At 39.1% G+C, this 27,419-nt stretch overlaps 1 protein-coding gene across 4 annotated transcripts; it reads right to left on the bottom strand.

The window, feature by feature from the left end:
- Positions 1–27,158, bottom strand: LOC137982806 (tumor necrosis factor receptor superfamily member 16-like). 4 transcript variants are annotated; one of them, XM_068829961.1, is made up of 7 exons: positions 26,821–27,158; positions 13,932–14,099; positions 12,854–13,099; positions 12,331–12,508; positions 9,819–10,025; positions 3,849–4,046; positions 1–2,513 (listed from the first exon to the last, which is right to left on the bottom strand). In XM_068829961.1, the coding sequence occupies exons 1-7, from the start codon at positions 26,842–26,844 to the stop codon at positions 2,236–2,238; spliced, it is 1,299 nt and encodes a 432-aa protein (XP_068686062.1). In that variant the 5' UTR covers positions 26,845–27,158; the 3' UTR covers positions 1–2,235. The 4 variants fall into 4 exon arrangements, with proteins under 4 accessions (XP_068686062.1, XP_068686064.1, XP_068686061.1 ...); XM_068829963.1 differs by having other exon boundaries at positions 3,849–3,995; positions 26,821–27,149; XM_068829960.1 differs by lacking the exon at positions 26,821–27,158 and adding an exon at positions 15,172–15,310.
- Between the last annotated feature and the right edge of the window lie 261 nt (positions 27,159–27,419).

Here is a 27,419-nt window from a genome sequence, read left to right as displayed (position 1 = left end):
CTCAACAAATGACATTTATTATCATTGCGTATGATCAAAGTTGAACTGTATAACGTTTTTACATTTAACTGGAACTATTGAAATAAACTTTTTAATGGAAAGAACAACTGAGCCGGTACGCAGCCGGGCCTACGAATGTAAAATCAATTGTTAAGTATCGTTCAAACTCTACCCAAACAACAGAAAGTAGCAAAAGTAACTTAACAGACTTGGGAGATTTTGTTCAAATTCAAATAATTTAATTTTCGGGGAGAATCTTCATTTGAACCCCAAAAGATTTTTTGTCATTAGCTCAAGAATTTTCCATTGCTGACCAAGATCCCACCATCCCGAGGGACAACAAATGTCTTCTCGCCTACCGTCCCTCGGGTTAGCTGTGAGCGAAGAAGGGCGGCTGTATATCAAGGCTACCCAAGACTACAGCTTCTCTAACACTGGACGAGAAAGCTCCAGAGTGAAAAAGGCTATTTGGACCTAAATGATCGAACACGTTACTTTTTGAACAGTTCCTGCGTTGACATATTTGCTTAGCATCTATTTTGCGCGCGTTCTCGCCGTTTTTAATATATTTATGGCATTTCGCTTCGATTACCCCGCGTAAAAAAAGAATTTTCGTCATTCTCTCTGCTATTGCTTGATATTCGTAAAGAAAAAATATTCCATACTCGGAGTAATTGCAATAAAACAAATGAACTTTTTCATGCAAAGCAAATATATGAATGCAGTACGCAACGGTAAAGATTATAACCTCCCAAGCCCGAGTGATGGTCGTATGTAAATGTGGGAGAGACGAAGTCGAACCAAATTTGCAAAGGAGAAATCCGAAATTAATTAATTAAGCTTGCAACTTCCAGTTGGGAAATCGTTGCATAATGTAAAGCAATTTTTCCAACATACCGATCAAATTGTGCGTAAATGATTTTACCATAAAACTATTCGCTTGTCAAACCGTTGAACTTCGCGGAGATCTTGGGAGTCTGGAGAACTGGGCCAATTTTTTGGGCCAATATTTGCGGTGTTCTCCTCCCCCATAGGGACAAGCAGGTATCGAAGGAATACTCTTAAAAGTATAACACAATTTCCAATCGGATTTTTCGGAAAAGGCCTGTGCAATTGGATCTAAACGAAATCTTTCAAATTTTACAGTAACTGTTAAATAGTGAGCACTCTTAGTCTCTGTTTCCAAAGAGAGGTGCAGATTCCTGGTAATCAATATTTCTGATGGAAATATGTCTTATTTACATATCACTGGAGAATGATTTTCCTCATAAAACTGCTCATTCATCACTTGATGCTTTGAAAATGGCTTGTCTCTCTGAATTGGGTTAAAATGGTAAAAACCATAATGATTTGCTGCTAATGAAGTATTTACGAAAATAACTAACTAAATGGATCAATATCTCTGCAAATTTCTCTCAATAGGAACTATAGCGTAAAGCAAATAACTTAAAAGAACGATTTCGTATAGAAAACTGTGGGTTATATTATGTTTCAAAATATATACTCTACTATATGTCACTACATACTTAGTTTGAACCAACAATAACTTAAATAAACTACTTAATGACGTTTGTGGCTGCATAACTTAAAACTTGCAAAAGCCACTTTGAATCTGTCGAGCGTGACTCGAGTAAAAATGAAGGATTGCTACAAAAAGCTGAGAGAAGGGAACAGACGCCTATTTTGCGCGGCGGTATGTCGACTGCTTCTATTTTTCACGCTCGACAGACCAATCGAAAGAATGACTATTCTAAGTTTGAGACACAACTATGGGCTTTGGTGTATAATGTTTTCTACGAGAAACTTGTTTCTGTTGGACATGGAACCTCATTCGACTAAGAAAGGTTATCCTTCCTGCGCTGTTGATCAAAAACGTGTCCAATCGTGTTTAATACTTTGAACTACCTGGTTAAGTCGACACTTTTCAAGTTTTTAAACAAAACGCCAACATAGATAGTCTAATGTAAACTACTTCTCTTTTTGCAAATAAGCACGTCACAGCACTGTTGACATTTCCACCTCTGTCTTCAACCCGAATGTTGTCAGTATACTTGGACGTGTATTTCATGATTGCCTTCATCACAGGTAATGCCGAAAATCCGAAGCTCTCCACGAATTCCACCGATAAATTCTTTAACGCCGAAGAGCAGTCTCGGGTTTCGTCCCATACAACATGTAACAGAACACATCAGTTTGTCTTTTATCTCCAGCAGGTTTTTCAAAGGAAAAAAACCTTTAGCTATCCCACGGTTTAAGAACCTGAACGCAATCAGCTCTGTTCATTTCTTTCAACTCGTAGATTAAAATATCAACCGTTGAGCCGTCTTTTTGTCCCCACTCATCCAAGACTTTCTGTGTCGCCTGATCAGGATAAATATTAAAGTTTTGAACGTCGTTGTTGTTAAATCCTAATCTTCCTGCCAGTGTTACCCAGTTGTTGAGTGATTTTGGGTTGAGGAATTTTCCCAACTCTATGTAGATGTGGCTTGGCAGATCGCGAACCATGGTCTTGCCTGTTGGAATAATCAAAAATCATCATCACCATCATAATCATCTTGTCATCGTCATTATCTTGTCATCGTCGTCGTCGTCATCGTCGTCATCGTCGTCGTCATCGTCAACATCATCGTCTCGTTGTCGTCATGGCCGTCATCATCGTCGTCCTCATCGTCGACATCATCGTCGTCATCATCGTCGTCGTCGTTATCGTCGTCATCATCGTCAACATCATCGTCTAGTCGTCGTCATCGTCGTCATCATCGTCGTCGTCATCGTCGTCGTCGTCATCGTCGTCGTCGTCACCATCGTCGTCGTCGTCGTCATCGTCACCATAGCAGCATCATCATCTCGTCATCGTTATTAGGGAGCTTACGCAAGGATGACGAAGACGGCTATGAGAACGCCATGAAACAATAGCTCTAATGAGCAAAAACAAAAACTCTGCACGCCCTGCACGTGCGTTTTTCATTTTGAAACATTTCTTCGCCGCCCTCGTCCTGACAACGACGTGAATTGACCAAATTTCAGGTTATGTAGAAGACGTGAGAACATGACGAAACATTTTTAACTTTCTCCCCAAACAACCACACAATTCATGCCATTTTTATTCCTGCAATGTTGATACACACTTTCCATTCCGAACGACTTGGGGTTATGAGGAAGTTATTAAAATAATGGGAAATAGTATTTTTAAACGACGTTCTCGTTGGCGTCCGCGTCATCTTTGTGTAAGCTCCCTACTATCTTATATTCGTCGTCTCGTCGTCGTCATCGTCGTCTCGTCATCGACATCATCATCGTCTCGTTGTCGTCATCATCATCGTCCCGTCATCGTCATCATCATCATCATCGTCTCGTCATCGTCATCGTCATCGTCACGTCATCGTCATCGTCATCAGCTCATATTCGTCGTCGTCATCGTCGTCTCGTCATCGTCATCATCATCGTCTCGTTGTCGTCATCATCATCGCACCGTCATCGTCATCATCATCATCATCGTCTCGTCATCGTCATCATCATTGTCTCGTCATCGTCATCGTCATCAGCTCATCATTGTCATCATCATCGTCTTCTCATCGTCATCATCATCATTACTATCACTACTATTAATGTAGCATCTAATTCCCTTCCAAAATAGCTACATCTACCCGTGTGATGGGAGCACAAAGATCAGCAGTGAAAATAAAGGCTCTTAATTGTGCACACCCAACTGACTTGTCCATAACGTGTGTCTCTAAAAAGCCTCGACGTCTTATAGTCTTAAATTTTGAAAACATATTTTAGAAAACAGCTTTCTGGAAGAAGAAAAACAATTCTTCAAAACTGCCTTTTTGCATCCTGATACTTACTTTTTGTGCCTCCTCCAATGTTGATTCCATGTAGTGGGCAGCTACTCTCTAGTGCTTCCGATTCCCGGCTATTCTGATTACTGCTCCTCGAGTTCGTCGTTCGCCTTCCACGAAGTCCTTGTGAGGAACGAGTCCGTGCGGGTGTGTCTGAAGAAGTTATTGGAACGGGGAAATTGTATTCTGTCATCGCTGTTTCTTCTACAAAACACGACCACAGTAATGCCATATGCTATGGTTCACGATATAGGATGAATATACTCTTTATATACACATACATATCTGTAAGCACAAACCACTGGAGTTGACTTGTAAAAACCAACCATGACCTTGTCGCCAGCGGGTCTAATCTGCAGGCCACAGGTTGCGGGTCGCAGGTCGCAGGTTGCGGGTCATTGTTTCACCAATACAGAAAGTATCTTAAACATTCATAAAAGCTAACCTTAGGCCTAAAAATTTTGTTTAGGCCTAATTAGGCCTAAGGTTAGCTTTTAAGAATGTTTAGGATACTTTCTGTATTGGTGAAACAATGACCTGCAACCCGCGACGTGCGACCTGCAAATTAGACCTGCCGCTTTGTCGCAACATGTATATATATATGGTATGTTTAATATGTATGTATAAACTTAATCATCCAATCCCCTTTGGGAATAAATTAAAGGCTAATGAAACAAATCATTGAGACCAATATATTAAATCTTTCTTTTTAGTGAGTTTGAATCCAAATGGAATAGTGACAACTTTTTCTGACACTCCTGCTTCGACATTCTTGAGTTGGTGGCATTGGGAAATTAGCAGTAAGAATTTCATCTGACATGAACATTATATTGGGGGGGGGGGAGGGGGGAGGGGGGAAGAAGAGCAGTGGTTTCCATCTTGAAGACCATAATTTCTGATGATGATGATGATGATGATGATATGATGATGATGATAATCACTTTATTTAGGTCTCAAGGCTACTTAGCTGAGCACAAGTGCTCTTCTACTTGGGGAGACTACAAATCAACTGAAATGAGAACAAATCAAATCAAATAATGATTTTTGCGGAGAGGGGGAAACTGGAGTACCCGGTGAAAAACCTCTCGGAGCAGAGTAGAGAACCAACAAACTCAACCCACACGTGGCATCCAATCCGGGAATCAATCCCGGGCCACATTGATGAAAGGTGAGTGCTCTCACAGCTGTGCCAGCCCTGCTCTTATGATAAGATAAGGCAAGGCAAGGTAATCTTTTTAACTCTGCTCATGGATACAAATAATTAAGAGAAACAAACAACAAGAGCATAATTAAATAATATATAATTATAATATCAATTTAGTTAGTGAGTGAGTTAGGACCATCCAAATGGCAGTTGAGAGTTTTATCTTTTAAGTAAGATGAAAAAGGATTTCTTCACGTGCTAAGCTTTGCAATTAAAGAGTATAACATTATTAAGCATAGAGTTCTCACAAAATAGCAAAAGAGAATTTGACTTTAGTAAGTAACAGAGCTGGGCAGAGAGTTTCAAAAGCAAGAGCCAGTAAACTTTAAAGAGCACAGACCAAATTGGGTTGTATCGACTGAAGTTATAAAAAGATTGCCCTTCGATGACTGCAATGGGAATAAGAATAAACAGAAGAGGTGAAATTAGAATACACATTAAAACATGCAGGAAAAAGTCTGTGTGACCATTAGCAAACGAAAGAGAATACCTGCAATTTATGGTATCATCAAGGTTAAGTAAGGCCCTTTTTTGGATAACAAATGGTGTTAGAAACGGGAGTGAGTGAGGAATTGTGGGTTACGTGTAGTTTTTATAGTAGAGTAGGAGCTACGCTATTGGTGGTAACATGGCAACGTGAAAAATAGGAATAATTAGTTAAATAAAAAGCGTTCGTTAATACCGTGAGGATTAAGGGTGCAGATTTGGAAGATACATTTTTGTTCCAGATTTTTGCGGCTTTCCGTTGTACCTAGATGTAGGGAAAGGCCTTGTTTAATACATTCGTTATCAAGTTTAGTACTGAAAGACTGACCAGGCTTTAGTTTGTATCAGACAAAAACGAATAAAATTAGTTTTTGAGGTACTAAGTGCTAAAATAATGGTTACACTTCATCCTTTTGGCAACATATGTTAAGTTTCTGATTTACGAATACTTCAAACTTCAAGGTGATTTAAGTTTCTGCTGGAAAGGTTAAAGTTATTATCACCAGCAAATAAATGAAAGGTAACAGTATACTTGAGATATTAAGTGAGTATTTACATTATAAGAAAAGGAGTACCGTGTACTATAAGATAGAGCCTTGTGGAACAACACTACAAGTTACCGACAGGAAAGTTAAATTCTGACTATTAACGCATACAAAAATAATATTTTATTGGCAATGCTCTCTGTTGGATAAATAAGACTATGACTCTTATGCTTTAATGGTTGAGCATAGCTGATATAATTCTATGATTCACAGTATCAAAAGCTTTTTAGAAAAAAAATATACCACACCAAATTCCTTATTATCAATTATCGATGGACTTATAGATAGCTTCAGTGATAGAAATAAGAACATACAGGGTGGAACAGTTTCTCTAAAACCAAGCTGATGAGGGCAGGGAATCTTGAACTCTCGTAAATATCTATTGAAGTGATGATACACAGATTTTTCAAGGATTAGTGATAGAGAACAGAAATTGGTCTAGAAATGCCAAAGTCTTTAGAAAATTGACAGGTAGACTGTATGGGCTAGGAGAGGTTATGGGGTTTTCAACAGATCTAGACTTGCAATAATTATTGTTTTCCAAAATAAAGGTCATCGAGTTATTTTGGCATTTACCAGCATTTAAATTAATTTTATTGAACCAATACCAGACCAGAGATTTCTCATATTATACTTATTTAAAGAAAAATTAAAATTGAAATACTTAGATTTGCTTCCATTTAAATCTCTGGCAACCTAATCTCTGAATTCTATATTAGTGACCTTCAAAACTAGGATTTGATTCTTTTAAGCTAGGATGTCCGTATTAACGCATGGCTTGCTTGGAAGACAGCTTGACCTCCTTCTTGGAAAGTTCCTAATAAGACACAAGTCTGTTGGAGACAGAGATGATTTCATCATAAAAGAGATTAAACTTGACATTGGTATTCCAATTCTTGTTGTAGATTGGAAAGAAATCCAGTTGAGATACTTCCTGGACAAAGATATCTTCACTGAAGTTCAATAGCAGAATGAAAACTTGGAGTTTTGTCTTTAATAACAAGTTTGTCATTAGAAAAATAAGCAATCTTGTCTGCCTCTTTGGCAGCCTTTAACCGTGACAGAAGTACTCTTTGCTTAGCCATAGCAAAGATATTGTTGACGTCACCTACTGTTATTATTGTGCCAACCAGGCCCGGGTTGCTCGAAGAATGGTTAGCGCAAACCAGCGTTGAATACCATTGAAACCTATAGGTTTGATACTACTTAAAGTGCCCCTGTGATAAAAAAAAACCACTTCCTTTTTTCCTTCAGATTTTGAAAGTGTGTTTGCTTAACACCTGACTGGCAAAATTTTGAGCTTTGATTTTTATCCAAAGGCCGTTTACTTTGAGTGTAAGTTTTGGATTTCACCGTCCACCATTACTCACGTTCAAAACTGACTGATTGGACCTCAGACGGTTGGATCCAGGGAAAAGTGACGTCAGAGGCTCACTAGCTTAAAATTTCAGCTTGTGAACGCAGCTTATTACATATGCAAAGCGTGAGTTTAAAAGTCTGGAAAGCCCAAAACCCTCGTGCTGCATATTAATTCTGCGGCGTACACACGTATTGCATTCTTAAACTAGTGAGCCTTTGACGTCATTTTCTCCTCAATCCAGCTCCCTCAAGAACATAAATTATGTTAGTAATAGCGGACCATTAAATAGGAAAATTACAGTAAAAATAAAGAGGTGTCTTTTTGAAATCAAGGCTTAAAACGTGGGTCACTTAGTGTTTTGTTAACATAGTTTTGAAATCCAAAGAAAAATATGAATTGATTTTTTGGTCACAGGGGCACTTTAACCATTGGTTTGCACTAATCAGGCTTTGTGCAACTCGGGCCAGAGCTTTGAAATGGAGAACCTTGATCCTTGCACTATAATCTCTTATATATACCTAAAAAAAAGTCATGTGGCTTTGATGGGATTCAAATCCACCTGAATTTTTTGGGTGTCTGTGAGAGACAAATTGTCCATATAAGTGCAAAAATCACCTCTCCGTTTCTTCTATGACCTGCACTTCAAGGATATACATTGAATTCAACAAGAACCGTATTGGCCGTCAAAAAATAAAAGGATTCTTTTGTTTCAATGATTGGCAAATACAAATAACAAAAAGAAGGTTTGTAAACCGATATCTTCCCTATAGTTCTTTCCTCTACTAGATCTTCAAATATAGCAGGCCCACTTGAGGATGGTTTGTCTTGCCTTCTAGTCATAAAATTCATAAACAACAGTTCTCGCCTTAGGGGTCCCATCTGTTAAGTTCGTCATGGAGTTTTTTTCCCTTCTTCATGTTTCATTTCTATTTCCGCTATCAGGACAACCTTTAGACTTGTAAAATCGATGTAAAAGGTTCATCTTACTGGCCATGCCCTCGGTTTATGTTTAGCACATAAGAGTCCCGTTTTTGTGTGAGTTCAGCAGTTCCAACCAGGACGGGATAGCCGTTACTGTGTAGGCCTTAAGTCTCTCCCTGACCCCCTACCCCTCAGGAAGGGCTGATACTCAGGTTATGTGGGCCTGTACTGTGTATTCCATGGGATGCCTGTGGTCAGCATCGAGGCGAGTGGTTACCGTGAGTGCACGCTGTTCAATATCATTTGCACAGGTACTTTGAAGACATGAATATAATTTTTATCTTTGTCGCTAAGTACGGCTTGTACTGTAGTTAAGCATAATTTTGCCAATGTTCCGAAGACATCTTTTCTTTGCATCTATGTTCTTTTGTGCAGAATATCGGTTTATTGTTGATCGCTATTTGGATTCCGCCCCCAAGATGCCTTGGTTGTATGCCTGCCCTTTTTTCCTTTAGTTGTATTGCCGTTCGTTTACGAGTATCATCAATCAGTATTTTGTTGCTGAGAAATAAAAAAATCTTAAAAGGAACTTTCCATTGCCTTCAATCTGTGATTATGATCTTCGTAAAGTAACCCAGCCACATCGCCACACCATCAGCTTTTTTTCTCTACTCTATTGCAATTAATTCCTGGGGGCAAACATTTCCTTCACTTTACCATCTGCACTCTCCCAAGTTTCTCTCGATCCCTCAGCTAAGCCCCGCTCTTTACAGATATTTTTCCTTCCACTCCTCCGGTGTTGCTGCATTTGATCACACAAAAGATCTCAACAGAGGCGTTCTTGTGATTGAAAAAGTTCTCGAAACCATAACCATAACTACGTCGAGACGAAATCCACGTCTTCGCAAACTTCAGTTGACCAGTTCTTCAGAATTCGATTTATATTTCTGTTTAGCGGGCATGATTGAAATAAGTAAAGGAACTACTAACCAGTGGCACAGAAGAAACACACCAACCTTCTTTATAAAAGTTTTAAACGTTTACTGAAAAGTAAGAGAGGAAGAGAGAACGTCCACCATTCCCTCAGACCGCTAGCCAAGCGTACGACCTCCCGGCGTAAACAAGAAATTTTATCTACAACCAGGTACAAAGTATTAAAAGAAGAGACGCTGCATCTACACACTCACATGGTTGCGACATTGAAAAGGGGGAGGGCAGGGGAGGGGAGGGGCCAGAAAACGACTCTTTTTTTCGGGTATTTGTCCCCAATTGTTAGCCTCAGCGGAAAAGTATGGACAAATATTACCAAATAGTCTCCTACGCAGCCGTTCTTTGCGTGGTCACGCAACGCTCCTCCCCTCTGGCGACGCAACGCTCCTCCCCACGCTGCGTTGCGTGACCACACAAAGAACGGCTGCATAGGAGACTAATTACCAAACGGATATGTGTCAATGTCGTACCTGAAGGGACGGAATTTGAACCATTTGCATCTCTTGCTTTCCTCATAAAAAAGCACAAGACAGCGACCAAAATGACAACAACGACGAATACAGCAGCTACTATAGCAAGGACGTAAACGCGAAAGGCCATTCCAGGCTGGTCAGATATGGCCGGCTCTGAATAGCCAGTAGCCTCTTCCTTAATTGTAGTAACTTCAGATAGTGGTCCTACCGAAAAAAAGCCGTCAGTTGTACTTAATGACAGAGTAAAAATGTCGCATTTATATAAGGACTTTGTGAGCAATTTTCAATGCACTTTACAACATTGTAAAACGGCTGCTATAGACAACTAATTTAGTCATATCTTCCCGGGCCTACTCTTTGCGAAGCGGTAGTGAGCTATTCGATACCCCTTCCCCAATTTATTCAGAGACAAGAGCTGTGAGAAAGGGCTTACGAATGAGCATTTGTAAATGCCATCACAAAGAAAGCAGTTTGTCTCCCGTTGAGTAATGACCATAGACATTGGTCTCAGTGTGGCGTTCAAGCCCGCAATCAACTACTCTTGGTATTTCCGAGAGCCCATCATACCTACAACTCTAATACTAGGTCTATGTAACGGCATTTTCACAGATCAAGCTATTTGTTGACGAGTTTTTAAATAAGATTTGGCTTGCACAAGTTACCATTCGCAATCCGTTGGATGATAATTTCTCATGCAAGTAGCTGGCACAGTCGGTTAGTGCGCGGCCTTGGTGCAAGAGGTCCTGAGTTCGCTTGCCGGATCTCAAATCCTTGTTTCGACTTCTTTCCGTTTTGTGCAGCTTAAGTAGCTTTAAATACCCGTAAAACGGAGAACTGATGGACAGGGGGGAGTAAAATGAGCGCACCGTCGACCTCAGGTTTGGCAGTTGAATTACTGTTACGAGTTATCGACGTTAAATATGGTTCCTTTACTTTACTTTACTTTTCTTTGGAGAGTTCTGGTTTCGCGAGAAAATCAATCTAAAAATAACTCGATCTGTAAAAACGCCCTTCCACAAATACAATGAAATTGTACACTCCTAGCCGTGAAATCCTGGTATTTCATATTACCATACATATGTAAAATTAATTTTGCCTTGAATACTCAATCCTGATAGGGACCAAACGTTTCTGCGATACATTTTCTCAGATATTCGTTTTTACATAGAAAAGTTGATGGCAAGTATTGGGTACATTCAGGATGTCAGTCATCTGTAACCTTTTACTAGAGGGTGTCAATGGGGGTGTAGCAAACACGGTACACGGTTAAAAATTTTCGCGATTTCACGGTGCACGCTTAATTTTTACATCAAATAATTGTTCAGAGCTTAGGAAAAGCTATACACAACACGGTTATCTGGACAAAATAATTCACGACACACGGTTAATTTTTTGGACGTTTCACGCCATACACTGGTGGTAATGTTGGTTTTCCCAGGAGAGGGTAAAAGCGAGGTATCCGGGGAGAAACCTCTCGGAACAGAGTAGAGAACTAATAAACTCAACCCACATACGACGTTCAGTCCAGGAATCGAATCTGGGTCAACTATAGCTACTGGGTCTAACGACACGCTAGATAATAATTAACAAAGTACAAAAGACGGTCCACGAAAATCATTTTAAAAAATTGCTCAGTAGCAGAGCGTCAGAAGTAGTAATCGGAAGGTCGTTGGTTGACTTCTGCAAAGGAGCAATCGGATTTTTCCGAGTAACCCCGCGTCACCGTCTTCTTCGTCGCTTCCTATAGCTCAGTGGTGGAGCACCCGAACTAGTAATCGGAAGGCCTTCGGTTCGACTCCTGCAAAGGAACAATCGTATTTTTCCGAGTAACCCCGAGTCACCGTCTTCTTCGTAGCTTATACTTCAGTGATAGAGCATCCGAATTAGTAATCGGAAGGTCTTCGGTTCGACTCCTGCAAAGGAGCACTCGGATTTTTCCGAGTATCTTCGAGTTACCATCGCTAAGTAAATATCTTCCAACAAGAGTCCATTATCCAAGAGTAAGAATCTGGTATCGAGTTTTTCCCCATCACCGTCAGAAAAGGGTCTATTTTTAAACCAAATTTTGCGAAAAAATCGACAATAGACTAAATCGGTAAACTCAATGTAGTACCCAATTCAAATCTCCCGGGGTTAAGATTCTTTGTGTATTGTATTTGCATTATATTGTAGCATTCACCTTTAAATGATATGGCAAAAACATTTTGCACTGGGTGCAATATCAAGTTAGCCCATTTGGTCTATTTTCTATTTCTCCGCAAAACTTGGTTTTAAAACAGTCACTTTTCTGACGCTGATGGGGACAAGGCCAATTTGGCAATAATATTTGGAAACAAGAATCCATCACTTTAGAGTAAGACGGAAGTCTTACTCTTGGTGATGCCGGGATTCTTGCTTGCAAATATTACTGCTTGTCAGGATAACCTGGAGTTTCTCGGTTTCAATTGAACCCGTTAGTTTATTATTATCCATCCTTTAAGACACGTGGACAGTTCGTCTTCCCTCTTACCACTGGTGATATGCTTTGTTACAGTTGTTCGTGCTGTCGTTGTCTCTGTCTCATTCGCTCTTTCGCATACGGTGTCCCGTGATACATTGCATGCCTCTTTCTCTATCATCATGCCTCTGCACTGTGTACAAGGCTTACAGCGCTCTGTTTCTGACGCATTGTTCGAGAATGTACTCCCCTGCAAAAATAATTGAAGCGGTTAGATGCTATTTTTCCAAAATATATTAACTATGATACCTATATTATTCTCCGGTGAACAAAAAGAAGTCATTCACGGGAAAATCAAGCTTTGTCACTACTCTAAATGATTGGTTAAGCGTAAGTCTCGCATCGTCTTTCTCAACCAATGATTTTCGATACCTTAGACATCGAGACTGTGATTGGGCAAAAAATATTCGGAAGTCGACAGCCAAGCTTTCACTTCACTCTGTACTTTCACATGTTCCTGGGCTAGGCGCGAATTCATTTTTTACGTCAATCACAAAAGCGCACTGCATTACATTGCTTTCATCAACTGACTTACCTTCACGCACGGCGCACACTTTGTGTCAGAATTTCCCGAGCACGGAGACACGACTCCCTCTCCTTTATGGCATTTTTTACAATCCTTACAGTAGAGAAAGGACGGTTCGAGGAATTTACCAGCCTCGCAGTCACATTTGCGATTCTGGGTTGCCTTGCATTCCGACAAAGCGATCTGGGTCGGATCACATCGTTTGCAAGGAAAACATTGTTTTTCATTGTTTATTTTGTCCATGTAGGTTTCTGGCTGTTGGAACAAGAAGAAAGAAGTTTCAAAGCGGCATCGGATATTGATTTGTATGAAAGTGATTGCTTACGGTCTTAAGTTGACTGAATCATTGAAATTCGGAAATTTTGGCGGATTGTAGGGATTTGGGTAACAAGACATAAGTGGCTATACATGGATGCCACTGAGGAGATAAATTGTAATGACCATTCGGATTTGGATAAATTGTAAATTGAACGAATTCAAAGTTTTTTTCGGGTTTGAATTCCCATTCTCCAACTTTACTTTGACTCTGTTTCAATCGATTGCAAAGCTTCAAGCTTCTTATTGCACGAAGAAAAGTGGATCTGGTATTAGTAGAGTATATAGTTAGAGCGACTTTCGTATGATCTTCAAAAAGTGTTCGCAATTTGTTTCACGGCCCAACAAAGTTCCGCCTTATTCCAGCCAAGGAAACTCCTAATATGGGCAGTAAACAGTTCGATTGCCCAATCGCATTACTTCATTTCAAATAGCGTCAAAGCGAAATGCCGATCGCTTTCCAGGAAGTTCCATGGACAAATGACGTTGTTTGCATCCGCGTTCGCTGAGCCAATGAAAATTCGCGTTGGTTGTTTTTTGTTCGATAAGCCAACTAAATTTTTTGCATTTTTGTTTACATTCTTTTTCTACGTTTATTTTTCAAAGTCATAAGAAAGTCGCTCTATGACCGATAAAAGTTTTAACTTGGAATGGCGCCAACGTCGATGCTCGCACTTTAAGTGAAAGAGGAGCTTTTAAAAACGCTTTCAGGAGACAGGAATAGCACTGTTCAATTAACACAAGTAAACTATAATAAAGGCAAAGATGTTACCGGGCACGGCTGACAGAAAGATTCCCCAGTGCTTTCATTACAGGGCAGTAATAGATGGGTGCCCAGCGGACACAGCTTACAACACAGATCACTGTCCCCACGATAGGTTCCTTCAGGACACGAGAGACCAATACTACAGGACCAGAGAAAAGTGAATACAAGGACAATCTAAAAGAAACGAGAAAAACAATAAAAATTTCAAAATAACGTTGGTTTAAGGAATGATGGTATACTTGTTGACAGGGGCAAGTTCGCAACAGTCTGCGCAAGGTTTCACTATTTCAAATCTTCGTGAGCAAGTCACTGGTCAAATTTCGCCCTCCAGTAGGAACCAAAATCACGATTTCTTTTTTGTTGAACGGCGCTGTTCAAACTCGGAAGATGAAATCGAAAGAGCTGCCATGCTTGCAACTGAATGAAACCGTGTGGTCCACGTTGCGTATTAGACAACTTGTTAAAATCGAAAAAAATATATGAATATGTGGATCGAAATGTTCTTAACTGTCCCATTAGTTACGCTAAGAAATCTGAAGGAGTTCATTTAAGTAATTTAGAAAAATAACGGAACTTCAACGTGTCTTGTGATTATTAATAAAAGAAAGTGTTTTCTGCTTCAAAGAGGAGATATCGATGGAGCCAAGTTTTTCTCATCAGGTAAATCAAGACCAGAGTTTTCTCTTACGAAGTACAATTGTAACAGAGCCGTTTAAAATTGAAGGTTAGAGCTCAAACATTTGACGTAGACCGGTAAAGCGATTCCCGTGATGCTCCCAAGATAGGAGACTGATGCACTGCGACGCCCTTCCGTTTTCAGGCACCGTGATATAAAGCTACGCAATTTTTTGATTTCTAACCTATCTTCTCAGTTACGACACGACTAACATTAATATATTGTGAAAAAAAAAAACCCCAGAAATATCGAACAACTTAAGATAACCCAGCAGGTTAGACTTAAAATGGAGACGATAAACAGATTGACCAACAACAAAAAGATTTGATTTGTAACGCGAAAATTTCACTTAAAACCACGTGCAACTAAAAAGGGAGATGAATCAAAGACAGGAAATCAAACCGTCAATTTAACATAATCTAGCATTGTGCTCGAACCGAACAAAATGAGAACTTAATGCAGAAATCACAACAATATTCCGATTGCATGCTCTGAAAGAAATTAAATGCGTAAATTAAAACCCACAGTTAAATATAAAACACATTAAACTTAATCTATTGTGTTGCTTACTCTCGTCGTTGGCGTTTCTTGAAACAGCCTTAACAGTTTCATTCTAGTCTAGAATGGAAAATAATTATGATGTTCGTGGCACAACCTTACGTGATAAATCTAGGAGTGTGGCGAGAGACCAAATTTTGCCATGCATCGAAATCAAAGTCCAAACTCACAAAAAAATATGTCACGGGTAAGAGATATGATAAAAAAATTAGACTACTGATATCAAAATACCATATCAGTGTCAACTAAAAAAAACCCAAAATATAAAGAATTAATTCGAAAGACTAACAGTTGCAATTTCAAGTTGTTATCAAGACCATAAATGCGGTAATTTCATGTTGTTGTTTTGCAGACGACAGGAAAGAATTGTACCAAAACGCGCGGGCTTTTTAACTGTATGGCCAAATGGATCCGTTAGATTTGGCCCTGCAAAAAATAAGGTTAATCTAGGGTTCACGTGAGATTAAGTACTAAATTAACATTTATTTGTGTAACTCCTTAAGAATGTTTGACTTGAAATATTACTGAAGTCGCCCCGCCCCGGTCGAAATCCGTTTTCAGTTTCCACAGTACTTTGACGACTTTAACAACTTGAAATTTTCGACCACAAGTCAGTGTTTATCTGCTTCGGGACTCACTAGCGTGACAAAGAAAGCTAAACACAGATTCACTAAAATAGCAAAACATGGACTTCTGCCCATTATATCCACGACCAATAGATTTTCTTGTCACGATAAAGGTGAACGCCTGATGAACGCTTTCGAACTTTGTACACCAAACTTCCGTCGGCGAGGAATCCAAAAGTCAGAGTCTTGCGGTTCCAAAGAGAGAAAAAAACAGCATTGTACAGAAAAGTGACCTCAGGAGAGTTGCATGGGATTTTCCGTTTATCGCTTTTGGACTTTTGATACGGTATCGATTGTTCGCTTCTTCACCAGCAGTAATTCCCCAACCGCGACAGTTATTCAAAGATTGTTGGGATTGTAAATTTTGGCTCCGAAGTCTAGCCTGCAGTGAAAGTGTTTTTCTAGGAAACGCGAATTACCGACGGGTCACCGAGCCACCATGCTGGATTTTGAGCTTGCCAAGAGGCTACCTTTCTTTACCCAATCATGAGTATGGGTCCGCTTACATATTCCCAAAAGCTGAAGCAACCTACTTTAAGGTGGCTCAAATTGGTTTCAACAATTTAGAGGAAATGTGTTAACGAACAGATTAAGTCTAAAACACTGTCTCTTTTAATGGCAATGATATGGTACCATATGAAACACCAATAACTGCTTAACAAGATGAACATATAAATGTGACGTGATAAATTACCATGGCAACAAAAGACCCATCTTAAAAAGCCCTATATTTCTTATATCTCATAAACGAACTCGGTGACCGCCATTTTTTATTGCTGAAAGTAATTAGCAGGCTAAGACACAACTCTCTGCAAGGTTTAAAAAAATTATCTGGGGCGGATTTAGAGCCACCAATTTGTCAATCGTGATAGTGGCTATGAATCTGCTGCAGAGAATTTTTTTAAACGTTGCAGAAAGTTTTATCCTAGCGTGCTAATCACTCTCAAGCAATTACCCGTTACGTCACATTAATGAGTGCATCTTGTTAAGCATCTAGTGGTCTTTCATATGGCATCATAACATTACTTTTAAGTGACAAAGTTTGGTAGATTCGATCCTTTCAAATAGTAGTCTGTTGAAAATGCTAGAGCTGGTTTGAGCCTCCTTAAGTGTTCTGTTGTGATACAACACCATTCGAGGGCTGATTTTGGCGAATTTCCTTATTTAAACTGAAACAGGAGACGACATGATATGTGGGATTCACGACTAACCGCCAAAAAATTAGTTTAGTTTCGCTTGATTCTGGAGTAACCACTTTATCACATCTATCTTGGGTATTCGGTTTTGATGTTTGAAATTCATGGCGACTTATTCAATATGGAGTGTTATTTTTGCACGATACTTTTGTGAGGATTTGCGGTTTTGGACAGACCTACAGTCCCCAACGCCCAACGCCAGTGACTTTTACCCTTAAAAGATTCCACCCCACTATTAAATTATTGCATGGAACCCCTTTGAATTAATTTGCTTGACAGCAGGCGAAAGGACAACTGACTCTGATTTTTCAGTTGTCTTTCGGCCTGTTGCACATTGTCAAGCAACTTGTAATAATCATATCCTCCCGATGGGCCGGAAAATTACACTTTGCCATTATTCATGTATTTGTAGAACGAACCACTTTGTTAAGCACCGAGGCAAAAAACACTGCATTTCAGCGAAGACTAAGATTTCATAGTTAGAAACAATGCGCAGTACAGCATGACAAACAGCTTCTTACAAAATTAATGCTAAGTGACTTTCACTTGAATGGCATCAGTTGAGGACTTCGGCCTCAGACTTGTACAATACAATAAACGGAACCACATGAATGAATAGAGTGGTTATAAGCTTGCTGGTTCACGATTTGAATGCACACCGTCTTAAAACATTCCAATGTCGCAATCATTGAAAAGTTGAATCACCCTGTACCGCGAAATAAGCAGTGACGGCAAAAAAATGTCTGACGAGCAGATATAATTTAAGTTTCAAAAAACAGGGATAAACTTTGAAAAACTGTAGGGCTGAACAGCTTTTAAAAAACCCAACAAAATCCATTTCAATCTTCTTTAATTTTGCCTATCCTAGCTTCCTTTTGTATTTGCTGTTTTATTCGAACATTGCTTCAATGTTTTAAGTAGTTATTTTTACGTTTCACTTGATATGGTTGCCAGTTTCCTGTCTCTGAATTTGGCTAAACTTCCGGCGTGACACAGTTCCTTTAAACAACGTAATGAAGACAACCAGAGAGATGAACTGCTTATTAGTTGTCATTTAAATTATCCCGTTCAATGTAGGTTTTCCATACACAGAAACAAATTTTAGTAACACCTGACACAGCATCAAAACAGCATTAAAACAATAATGAAGTACGACATATACTGAATAGTCAAAACTCACCGTGAATTGCATGATAAACAACACCTTACTAAAATACCTCATTTATGGTGTCAGAAGTGGTCATTCAAACCTTTCGCAATGGGCTTTGGAAAGAATGATGCAAGGAACAAAGAAGGGTTGTCTTATACAAATTTACAGTCACTACCAATTTGATATCTGAATTTCCACGTCGTGAAGTTAAGATACAAAGTCCACAATTTCAGTGATCAAATCTTTGTGACAAGCATTGAACGCCTCAAAAACTTTTCTTGGAAAGGAAATTAATAATATGCCCGTCTGGCATTTGTTTGGTCCTGTTTCTCATTTTAATCAGTAACCCTATAAGTTTAAGATTCAAATTTACATGTAGCTGCATAGTCCTTCTGCAAAACTTGAGGATAAACATCTACCCTCGATCTTGCTAGGATGTCAAAAAATGGCAAAATTTATTGACACAAGATTGGAAAATAGACTTTTGCAAACTGAAGTCTACTGAACTTATAAGCATTGATATGGCTGAAAATGCCATCAAGTCAAGCACTTGAACTTCTGCACAGGCTGATTTTGGTCCTAATAAGCTGACTAAATTCGAACCGTTATATTTTGAGGTGGTACACCCAGATTCTCTCTATTCTCGGAGTACTTTCCTTTTTTAGAGGGAAACTCATTTACCCTTGGATTTCAGAAGACAATCTGTATATTTAGGAAGCATTCGGCTACCGTTTAGGAAAAGCAAATAAGACTTATCGTAGATCTAATGTTTTTAAAAATTCCAGGAAACAATTTGATTAATTAGGAAATTTAACGAGGCCCTGATGAACCGTATTTACGCCAATTAGCGCCGTCCCCGAACAAACCTCGCGGTTGCAATGCGGCGCTTATTCGAGGACTTTCGTCACATTAAAGAAACACTGAAATTAACTCTCATGTGGATTTCTTTGCATCAAAACCGACGTGCGTAAGTAAAAAATGAATGTATTTCACTGCTCGTCCATTAAGTAAAATGCCGTAACAGTCAAATGGTGAGTATCAAAAGACGTTTCTGTAAATCTCTACCTCCGCCCCAGAGGTTTTTCTTGCTCCACGAGAGAGCCGCGAGGCGGTGAAGACGAGTCGCGAAGCAGCGAGAAGAGAAAAACCTCTGGTTACCTTGAACTTGGATCTCACATTCATACAGACGCCAGGTGTCAAACGCGTCAAATTGATAATTACAAAAGGAACCAATGGCAACTGAGCAATCACGCGTCCCCTCGGTATATCACCAATCAAACGAACCAATCACATTGATTTGCCTGTTTGTAAAAAAAATCAACCAATCCGAGCCTGAGAGTCAGATCCTCATCTTGCAGCTTTATAGTTTCATTGAATAATGAAGTTTTTAATTCGGCTTTCATTGAATCGAAGACTGAGCTATGCAGATCTGCATGAAGTTGCCATCATAGTGAGGATGTTCAATACTCAGAATTGTTCATTCATCCTTGGCCATCTCATTGTTTTTACCAAACTTTTGCGTACTTCTTCAGGTTATTATAAATTTCAAAATCACTTATTAAATTGATTCAAATCATTCCTTGATAAGTACATTTTTCCAGCACTCATTTGTACAGGTTTCGTTGGTGTTCACTCGTAAATTAGTAAAGAATTCATATTAAAATTGTAAATATGAAAATCATCGACAGACCCGACGTAAATACGATGACTTGAGAGTTCAAATGATCACCTGCTGCGAGGGCGGCACCGCGGGTGAGCAAGAGAGGCTTTGCAGAAATCGTGTCAAGTCTCCGACTTCGCTGCAGCCCAAGTTTCTAGCTGGGCTAGTTACTCCGGTCAAACTGGTTTAGTCAGCGCTCCCATCATATTTTTGACAAGGCGAAGGTCAAAATCGAGCGATAAGGCGTCCAGGCCAAAGTTTTCAAACGATGGATAGCGCAATCCGCCGAATAAATCACTATCCACAGGACAAATCAATTGGTTTTCCTAATGTTTATCCGCTGGATAGTGATTTATCCGGTGGATAACGCTATCCATCGTTTGAACAGTGCGATCGGGACTTGGCCTGGGTTTGAAACCGTCTCCAAGCAACGGCTTGTGCATTCTCAAATTAAGGACGGTGCCCACTATTGTTATTGCGCATACGTTCTGCGCATCTCCAGATACTCGGATATCCTATCGGTGATGCTTACAAATACAGAGATATTTTTGCGAGGTTTAAAAATATCCGGAGAAAGTAGATCTTAGTAAGTACTCTTGGTATCCAAAAAGAAAATTGGGGGTAACCATGCATTTTTGAGAGATAATTAAGCTTCAATTTGAGAAAGAACGCCATACATTGCTTTGTATTTTAAAGCTTTTTACAAATATTATTCATCAATTATCTTTGAAAAATGCGTGATTACGCCCAATTTTCTTTTTGGATTTCAATAACACTTGTTAAGATCTACATTTCCTGCATAATCACACACCGGGGCAAAAATATTGTTAACTAGTAGGCACCGCCCTTAAGACTTAACACGATTTCTGCAGAGTTCTTTCTTTCTCGACGAGTTGAAAGGTCTTGAAAGGGTCTGCTGGCAGGATGTTGCTCTGAAATGATTAATTAATAGTGTGGATATCATACTAATAGCCTTTTAAGTTCAACAAACTAATGACTTCATTCAAAGAGGCGTTAGTTTCGTAGACAAATGCATTGGTGAAGATTGAATCTCGGAAATTTCGCTTTACAAAGGTTAACCACCATAGCGGTGGTTGATTGAACTTAATCAACTCGTTTTGATAAAACTAAGTTTATTACATTCGGTTTTCAAAGCTTTGTCAGGGAAATTTCGCGCAAATTCATTGTTTTAAAATGGACAAATGTTATCTACAGAGACCAGACGAAGTGCGCAAAGCATTTTTTAAATCAAGAAGGAAAATTCGTTCACGCGACATTTCTAGTTTTTAGTTATTATGTTTCAGATTTTATATAAGACTTATTCATTGTTGTCCTTTAATATTGTAAATTTATTGAAGTTCTGATTATTACTATTATCTAGCTCTCGTAAGATTTTATACCCGTATGGTTTTATTGTATTTTTTTTTTAATATTGTGTTGATCACTGAAAAGCCCCTCAGGGGAGTGTCTATGCTTCAAAGTAGCGATCGAAGATTGAGCAGCATAATTTGTCCATGAACTGGTGATACAGCTTGCTTGCAAATGACACGTGGTATAGAAAATCAGACTTTGCTCCTTGGTTTCTTGTTTGCTCAATATCATATTAAAATTTGACTAGAGTGTGCCGGTCATATGCAAGGTTAATTGAAGGGCCATTATCATCACTTGTTATACCGTTTCGGTCTATGCCACGATCGTGATAGAGTATCTCGCGGTAGATGATAGCCACTTGGAAACAAACGAAAGTAAGCTTCTTATTGTCAAGAATGGGTGGCGTCTCTATCTGAGAAACTAAACTAAGCTACTGTCGTGATTTGAGTTAAACTAATTTGATTGCGATGCTTATTGTCCCCAATTAATGCACCAGCGCTAGAAGAATTGACACTTAAATAGTGTCTTTTTATCATCATTATTATTATTATACACTTGTGGTAGTATCTAGCTACGTTAAAACCCTCATTTCTGCTTAACTTTCCCACTAAGAATATGCGTGGACTATACAATTTACCACAGTCCCGACCACCTCACCCCCCCCCCCCCCCCCCCATGGACCTGAGTAGGGAATGCTTACTTTAATCATATTCTGTAGTGAAAAAGTAGATAAATTTACTGTATTTACTCGAGTAAACGCCGCGGCGCTTATTTAATTTTTTATGTCTCAAATGCAGTGCTTATTCGAGGGCGGCGCTTATTTAAAAATTGGACGCCACATAGAAATGTTTCGGGACGGAGTTTAAAAACCTGCTCCCAGAGGTTTTTCTTTAACCGCGAGAGGATCGCGAAGCGGCGAGGAGAGAAAAACGTCTGGTTACCTTGGACTTGAATCTCACTTTCATGCAGACGCCAGCTGTCAAACGCGTCAAATTGATAATTACAAAAGGGTCAGGGCCAAGGCCAGGGTCAGTGGTTAATTTTGTTGTCAGCTATTTCGAGAGTTAAAATCTGGAAAGACGTTTTACAACGACGTCCACAAGTTGTCATCAAATGTTCGATATTTTCTATTGTTAGGGCCCCTGCAATAGGGCGAAAAGGCACATTTTTGTGAATGAATGAATGAATGAATGAATGAATGAATGAATGATAACTTTACTTTGTGAGTTTCAGCAAGTTGCAAAAATAGTGGAGACTATTACCTCTCAAAATGCAGCCCCCTCCCCCCCCCCCTTATCAGTGTTGCGAGCAAGACAAAAAAATTGTTGCAAACATTGAAAAGGAGAGAGGAGAAGGGAAGTGGCAAAGGTGTAAATTCTAGATACGGCGGGTATTGGAAGCTAGAAAAGGTCTTTTTTAATGAAAGTGTCTCAACAATTTTGCAACTTGTTGTAGCGAGAATTGTGAGCCAATTAAAAGGACAATATCTCGAATTTTTGGCAAACTTAACTAATAAAAAAGCTATTAAGTGGCCTGAAAAAAATTGCCATGCAGTACCGGCAAAGTCGTGACGACCTTTGTGATAGCTTACGTCGAAACGAAGGCAGAAGGTAAACACGTGAATGCGAAGTGCTTATTTTTATCACGTATGATATTCGCGGTACGTGGGGGAAATCCCTAAGTCCTGTTTACAACTAAAACGGGATTTACAAGCATGCACATTTTGCACAGCAAAAGACGCGCTGAGTCTCATAGACTTTGAAATGCCTTATCGTTGGAAGTTGCAATGAAGTTTAAGAAAACCGTTAAGTTCATTTTTTTTTTCATTTATCTATTTTTGGCGTTAACAGCCAACCAGGAATAGAAAACAGGAGTCGGCAAGTACAAGATGACTTTTGTCATGATGTCAACTATCTCCTTTGCTGCACGAAACGAGTTGAATCATTCCATGAAGTATAATAGCAATATCGTCGAGCGATACTGAAATCAGGGGAAATTCGAGAGACAAACATGTCGAAATGAAGAGCTTTTCTCATAAACTTCAAACCGAGCTGTAAATTATAAACAAAATAATTCACGCGACAAGGAGAAACTGAATCCTGAAAAAAATGATTAGATGGGGCATGCTTATTCTTGCGTTTCTGTTTAGCTGTTTCAGCTGTCTTCAAAGCCTCCCAATCGGAATGGAATAGATTGCCAGTTTAATTTTTCAACTTTGATTTAAATGCAATTTAGCCAAATTTTGCAAAAGTCTCTGAGGAACTCTAAGACTCAATTTCTTTACTTTGATTTCGGTCTATAAAGTTGGAGGTCTCGTGCGCGTTTGATCAATCATGATTCTAATCAGTTGGAATGGCCAGCTGGATTCAGAAATTACGTACGTAGTTAAAAAATATTTGATACGATTTAAGAATGGATTTTAATACTGATAAGTTTGAAAATAGTTTTTACCCCACATTTGAAGTCTGATTTCTGATTCATACCAAAGTAGTTTAACTCAGTAGCGACAGGTGAAAAGGAGAACTAAAAAATCTCACTCCTAGCCTAGGATCCGGAGGCAGCATGTTATTATGGAGGTCGCAGGACGGTTCGTATCCTGTATAGGGCTCTAATTTTTCAGCGGCTGTTCTTTCTTCCGTCGCCATGCAGCTACTATTTTCTCATCCTTACATGACCTTAACATCAATTATAGTTGCGTTTGCAGAAGACACCTTCTTCTTGGACTGACAGGAATAATGTATTTAAAACAATTTAATGCGCTATCAATATTGAATTACACTGTAATGCCAAGTTTTTAAGATACAGTGACGGCGTAATTAAACTTAAAAAAGGTGGTCCACAATTCCAATTGGACTGTTTCTCCATCCTTACTTCGGCTACAGAATGAATACTAATACAATTCTTGGATCGAAATAAACTTGAGCTATTTTCAGTTAAGTGCCTCTTTAGACAAAGAGGTTATCATGTTTCATCCAAAATGAAGACAAAACAACGCTGGGCTTAGTTGAATCCAGCACTCGCTGTTAAACATGCCCGTTCAACAAGAATTGTTATCTCCGCATTAAGTTCATCACAGCTATTATCGACTGTCGCTTTCCCTGGTGAATGGCAAACTAGCTGATTGCCAAAATTACGTCGCTCGATCGCGAAAAGCTCGAAAGCAAGCGACTGAGTGGCCTTCCACCGCGGAAAACCGTAGGCAATGTCTTTCTGTTTTATTAAATGAAAGAAATAATTGGATTCTCCATTCTTGCTAGAGCGAAATTTCACAAAGCGAGTATTGAGATGGTCCAGTTGAACCCATGCAAGAGGTGCGGCTATCATTGAGTCCGTCAACTGATCAACGAGAGTCCCCAAATTGAGGTAACTGTGAGAGTACAAAAGCCAAAAAGGCAAAATCATTGTTAAGTTTTGTGATTTGAAATGTCTTCATGGGAACTCTCATGCCCAAAATACGCCCCCGGAAAATTCCATTTATGGAAAAAAAAGTTGGAAGCTTTCCACAATTTCCCTGGAGTTTTTTCATGTAAGATTTCCAAAGGGAACAACTGGGTTTTGCTTTCTGTGAAAAATAGCAACAGTGTTTGCATTCTCTCTTAACAAGCATCAGCTTGAAGGCCGCTTGATTTAAAGGTCAAAAAACAATATTATTAAAAATTAAGAATGTATACATTAAGAGAGCGTATGATATCTTCACGAGGCCCACCCCACGGACCAGGTGACATTTTGTTGATATCTAGATTTTTTTGGTTTAAAAAAGGTTGATTTGGTGCGATAAGATGTCAAAGAAAAAGGTATTAGAAGCCGAAAAGCCAAATATTTCGTGACCGAGTGCCAAAAATCCAATTAAATGCTGCCTTAAGGCTAAGCCAGTTGTCATGATTTTTGCATGGAACGAACGCCAATTTCAGAAAAACATTTTTGCGACAAGGTCAGTCATGGATTCATTTAAAGACGTTCTCCTCACATTTTACTCGTTAAAGGGGAAAGAAAATTCAACAAAATAGCAAGAAACATATGAATGATTATTTGAAACACTCGATTGTAAAGTACGAGAAATAAAAGTAGTGCATTAAAGGAAATGATGCTTGAAATGAACACGAAAGTGATTAATTCAAGTCGAAGGTTGTTTTAAGGTGTCTTCGCTCTAGCTTCCTGTGCCAAACAACTTGCTGACTGAAATCTGAATGAACGAGGGGAACTTTCGTGAAGTTTTTGTTAACATTTACTCCTACTTCTACATTAACAATGGAAATATCTTATAACATCAGTAAAGCAAAGAAAATGTGATCAGGCATGTTCGGCAAAGACAAGTATCTCGCGAAAACAAAACTGAGATATGTGGTCGATCGACACCGGTCAATCGTTTTATTATAACCGCTCAGTGCAAACTTGGCTTAAAGTTTATGCACGATTGATTATCCAAGTGTAATGTTTATAGCTCAAGGAAACGATACTATTAAATATAACTCTAACTTCGTGTTAAAACAAAGGCTGAAGGTAAAAAGTGATTAAGGTCGTGATGAGATCTGTTCCGCGCCTATTTTTTTTTTCTAGAACAGCTAAAATGTGATTTAAGGCCCATCACGTTAACGCCTTATCTAATGGAACTGTTTTCGGTGTTTCGCCATCAGAACTCAAAATCTACACTTTAAAAGGGTTTGAAGCTATATTAGGCAAACTACAACAAAACAGTCAGAGAACACTAAGCTGTGTCTGTGTAAATATTCGCGGAACATCAAGGCAATCCGAAATCGTTAACCAATATTTAATATCGAAACGATTTGGAAAGAGATCTACAGACATTTAAGACAAAAACTTGAACGAAACGTGAAACAAAGCCAGCCTCTATTTCAGAGTAAATCTCAACTCGCGTGTAGACGTGGAATGCGACTGAAAGACGCTAAACCGCGGGGCAAATTGTTTTGAGAACACTGAATTTTAACAGTTCATTTAGCACAGCAAGAGAGCCACAAATATCGCATATCAGAAGTCATTTTTGTCTCATTCAAGTTGGACGAAAATATAATTTTTGTGTTCTCTAGATGCGCTGCACTCAATTTAAAACTGAGATTGTCAAGAGTAACATCGATGTGTCCTGTGGCAAGTTATGGAAGGTCAGCGACCCTCAAAGAAAACAATTTGCTGACGAAGGAGATATTTTCCAGCAAAAAGGATTCCATTGACAATCTTAAGCAAATTGCTGCTTTCTGGACCATAAAAGCGCGCAGAATAATAATTTAAAGCTTCTCCAGTTTGTGATTTGCGTTAATCATTTCATTGCGAAAATGAACGTAGCAAGTTTAAGCTTGTCTCTAAATAGATTCTGACGAGACACTGAAGCTCATTGATTCGTGTGTTTACAACCGGAATGATTTCCGTATAAACAAAACCATGGAGAACATAGACTCACGTTTTGAAACGCAGAAAATGCCACAAATATTATAATTTTTGGCCCTGACGTTTCTGCTAACGGTGACAAAAGTTCACGAAAAATATGAATCACAAGCCAACATTGCCATATGTGCCATTTCTTAGTACACGTATTTCGATTTCGTGCCTTGAAACGTCTATATATTGATGAAGAACCAACGCATTTTGAAGACGAAAAAACAACGTTGTTTGCTAATTTTTTACATAAAAACCTTCTGCACTTACCAGAGATGAAGTTCGTAGCCCCATTGATGTTTTGCTACACGACAAAACTGCAGATCTGATCCGGCCGGCCCACGATGAAGTTGTTACGGTTGATTAGATTTGATATCGATCAACCAATAACAAAGCTGGAATAATGCTCTCATATCCACATCCCATGTCAATAAACTCTTTGAAAACTACCAAAACAAACACACAACTTTAAATAACACAACATTGGTCTCTTCTCTGCCCAAATCGACGAAGAAAATGTCTGAAGATTCCTCGATTCGGAGAGAGACGCGCGATAGAAAACGGTGGCAGATGCTTGCAAAAGCATTTACAGACAGAACATGATCAGGCAAGTCCCGCTGTCGTCACTTTAATTGGCAGCAATTGCCAATAGTGTGACGTATTAGTGACTTTCAGGTCCCCAAGAGATTTACAAAAGCACCTTTGGTTTATTTGCTTCGTTCAATTTGTGAACCGGTAATTTGGACAATACAAAAAATAACATTCTTTGCAAATTTTGAATTCTCCCCCAAAGTTAATCAAACATCGCGCGCGTAGAAGATATCGAGAGTGGATGGCAACTTTTGAGAGATCATAAGTGTATGACTAAT

This window comes from Montipora foliosa, chromosome 13, assembly GCF_036669935.1.
Source record: "Montipora foliosa isolate CH-2021 chromosome 13, ASM3666993v2, whole genome shotgun sequence".
Classification (NCBI taxonomy): domain Eukaryota; kingdom Metazoa; phylum Cnidaria; class Anthozoa; order Scleractinia; family Acroporidae; genus Montipora; species Montipora foliosa.
Note: the sequence above shows the minus strand (reverse complement) of the source record. Positions and strands in the feature narration are given on the sequence as shown.

Bases quoted from the DNA above. Each gene is read 5' to 3' on its own strand.
- LOC137982806 (XM_068829960.1), bottom strand. From the start codon at position 15,213: ATGAAACTGTTAAGGCTGTTTCAAGAAACGCCAACGACGAGA. The intron at 13,100-13,931 runs GTAACATCTTTG...TTGTTCCAACAG, and splicing joins CTTTCTGTCAGCCGTGCCCG to CCAGAAACCTACATGGACAA. The intron at 4,047-9,818 runs GTACGACATTGA...CGTGTTTTGTAG, and splicing joins TTCAAATTCCGTCCCTTCAG to AAGAAACAGCGATGACAGAA.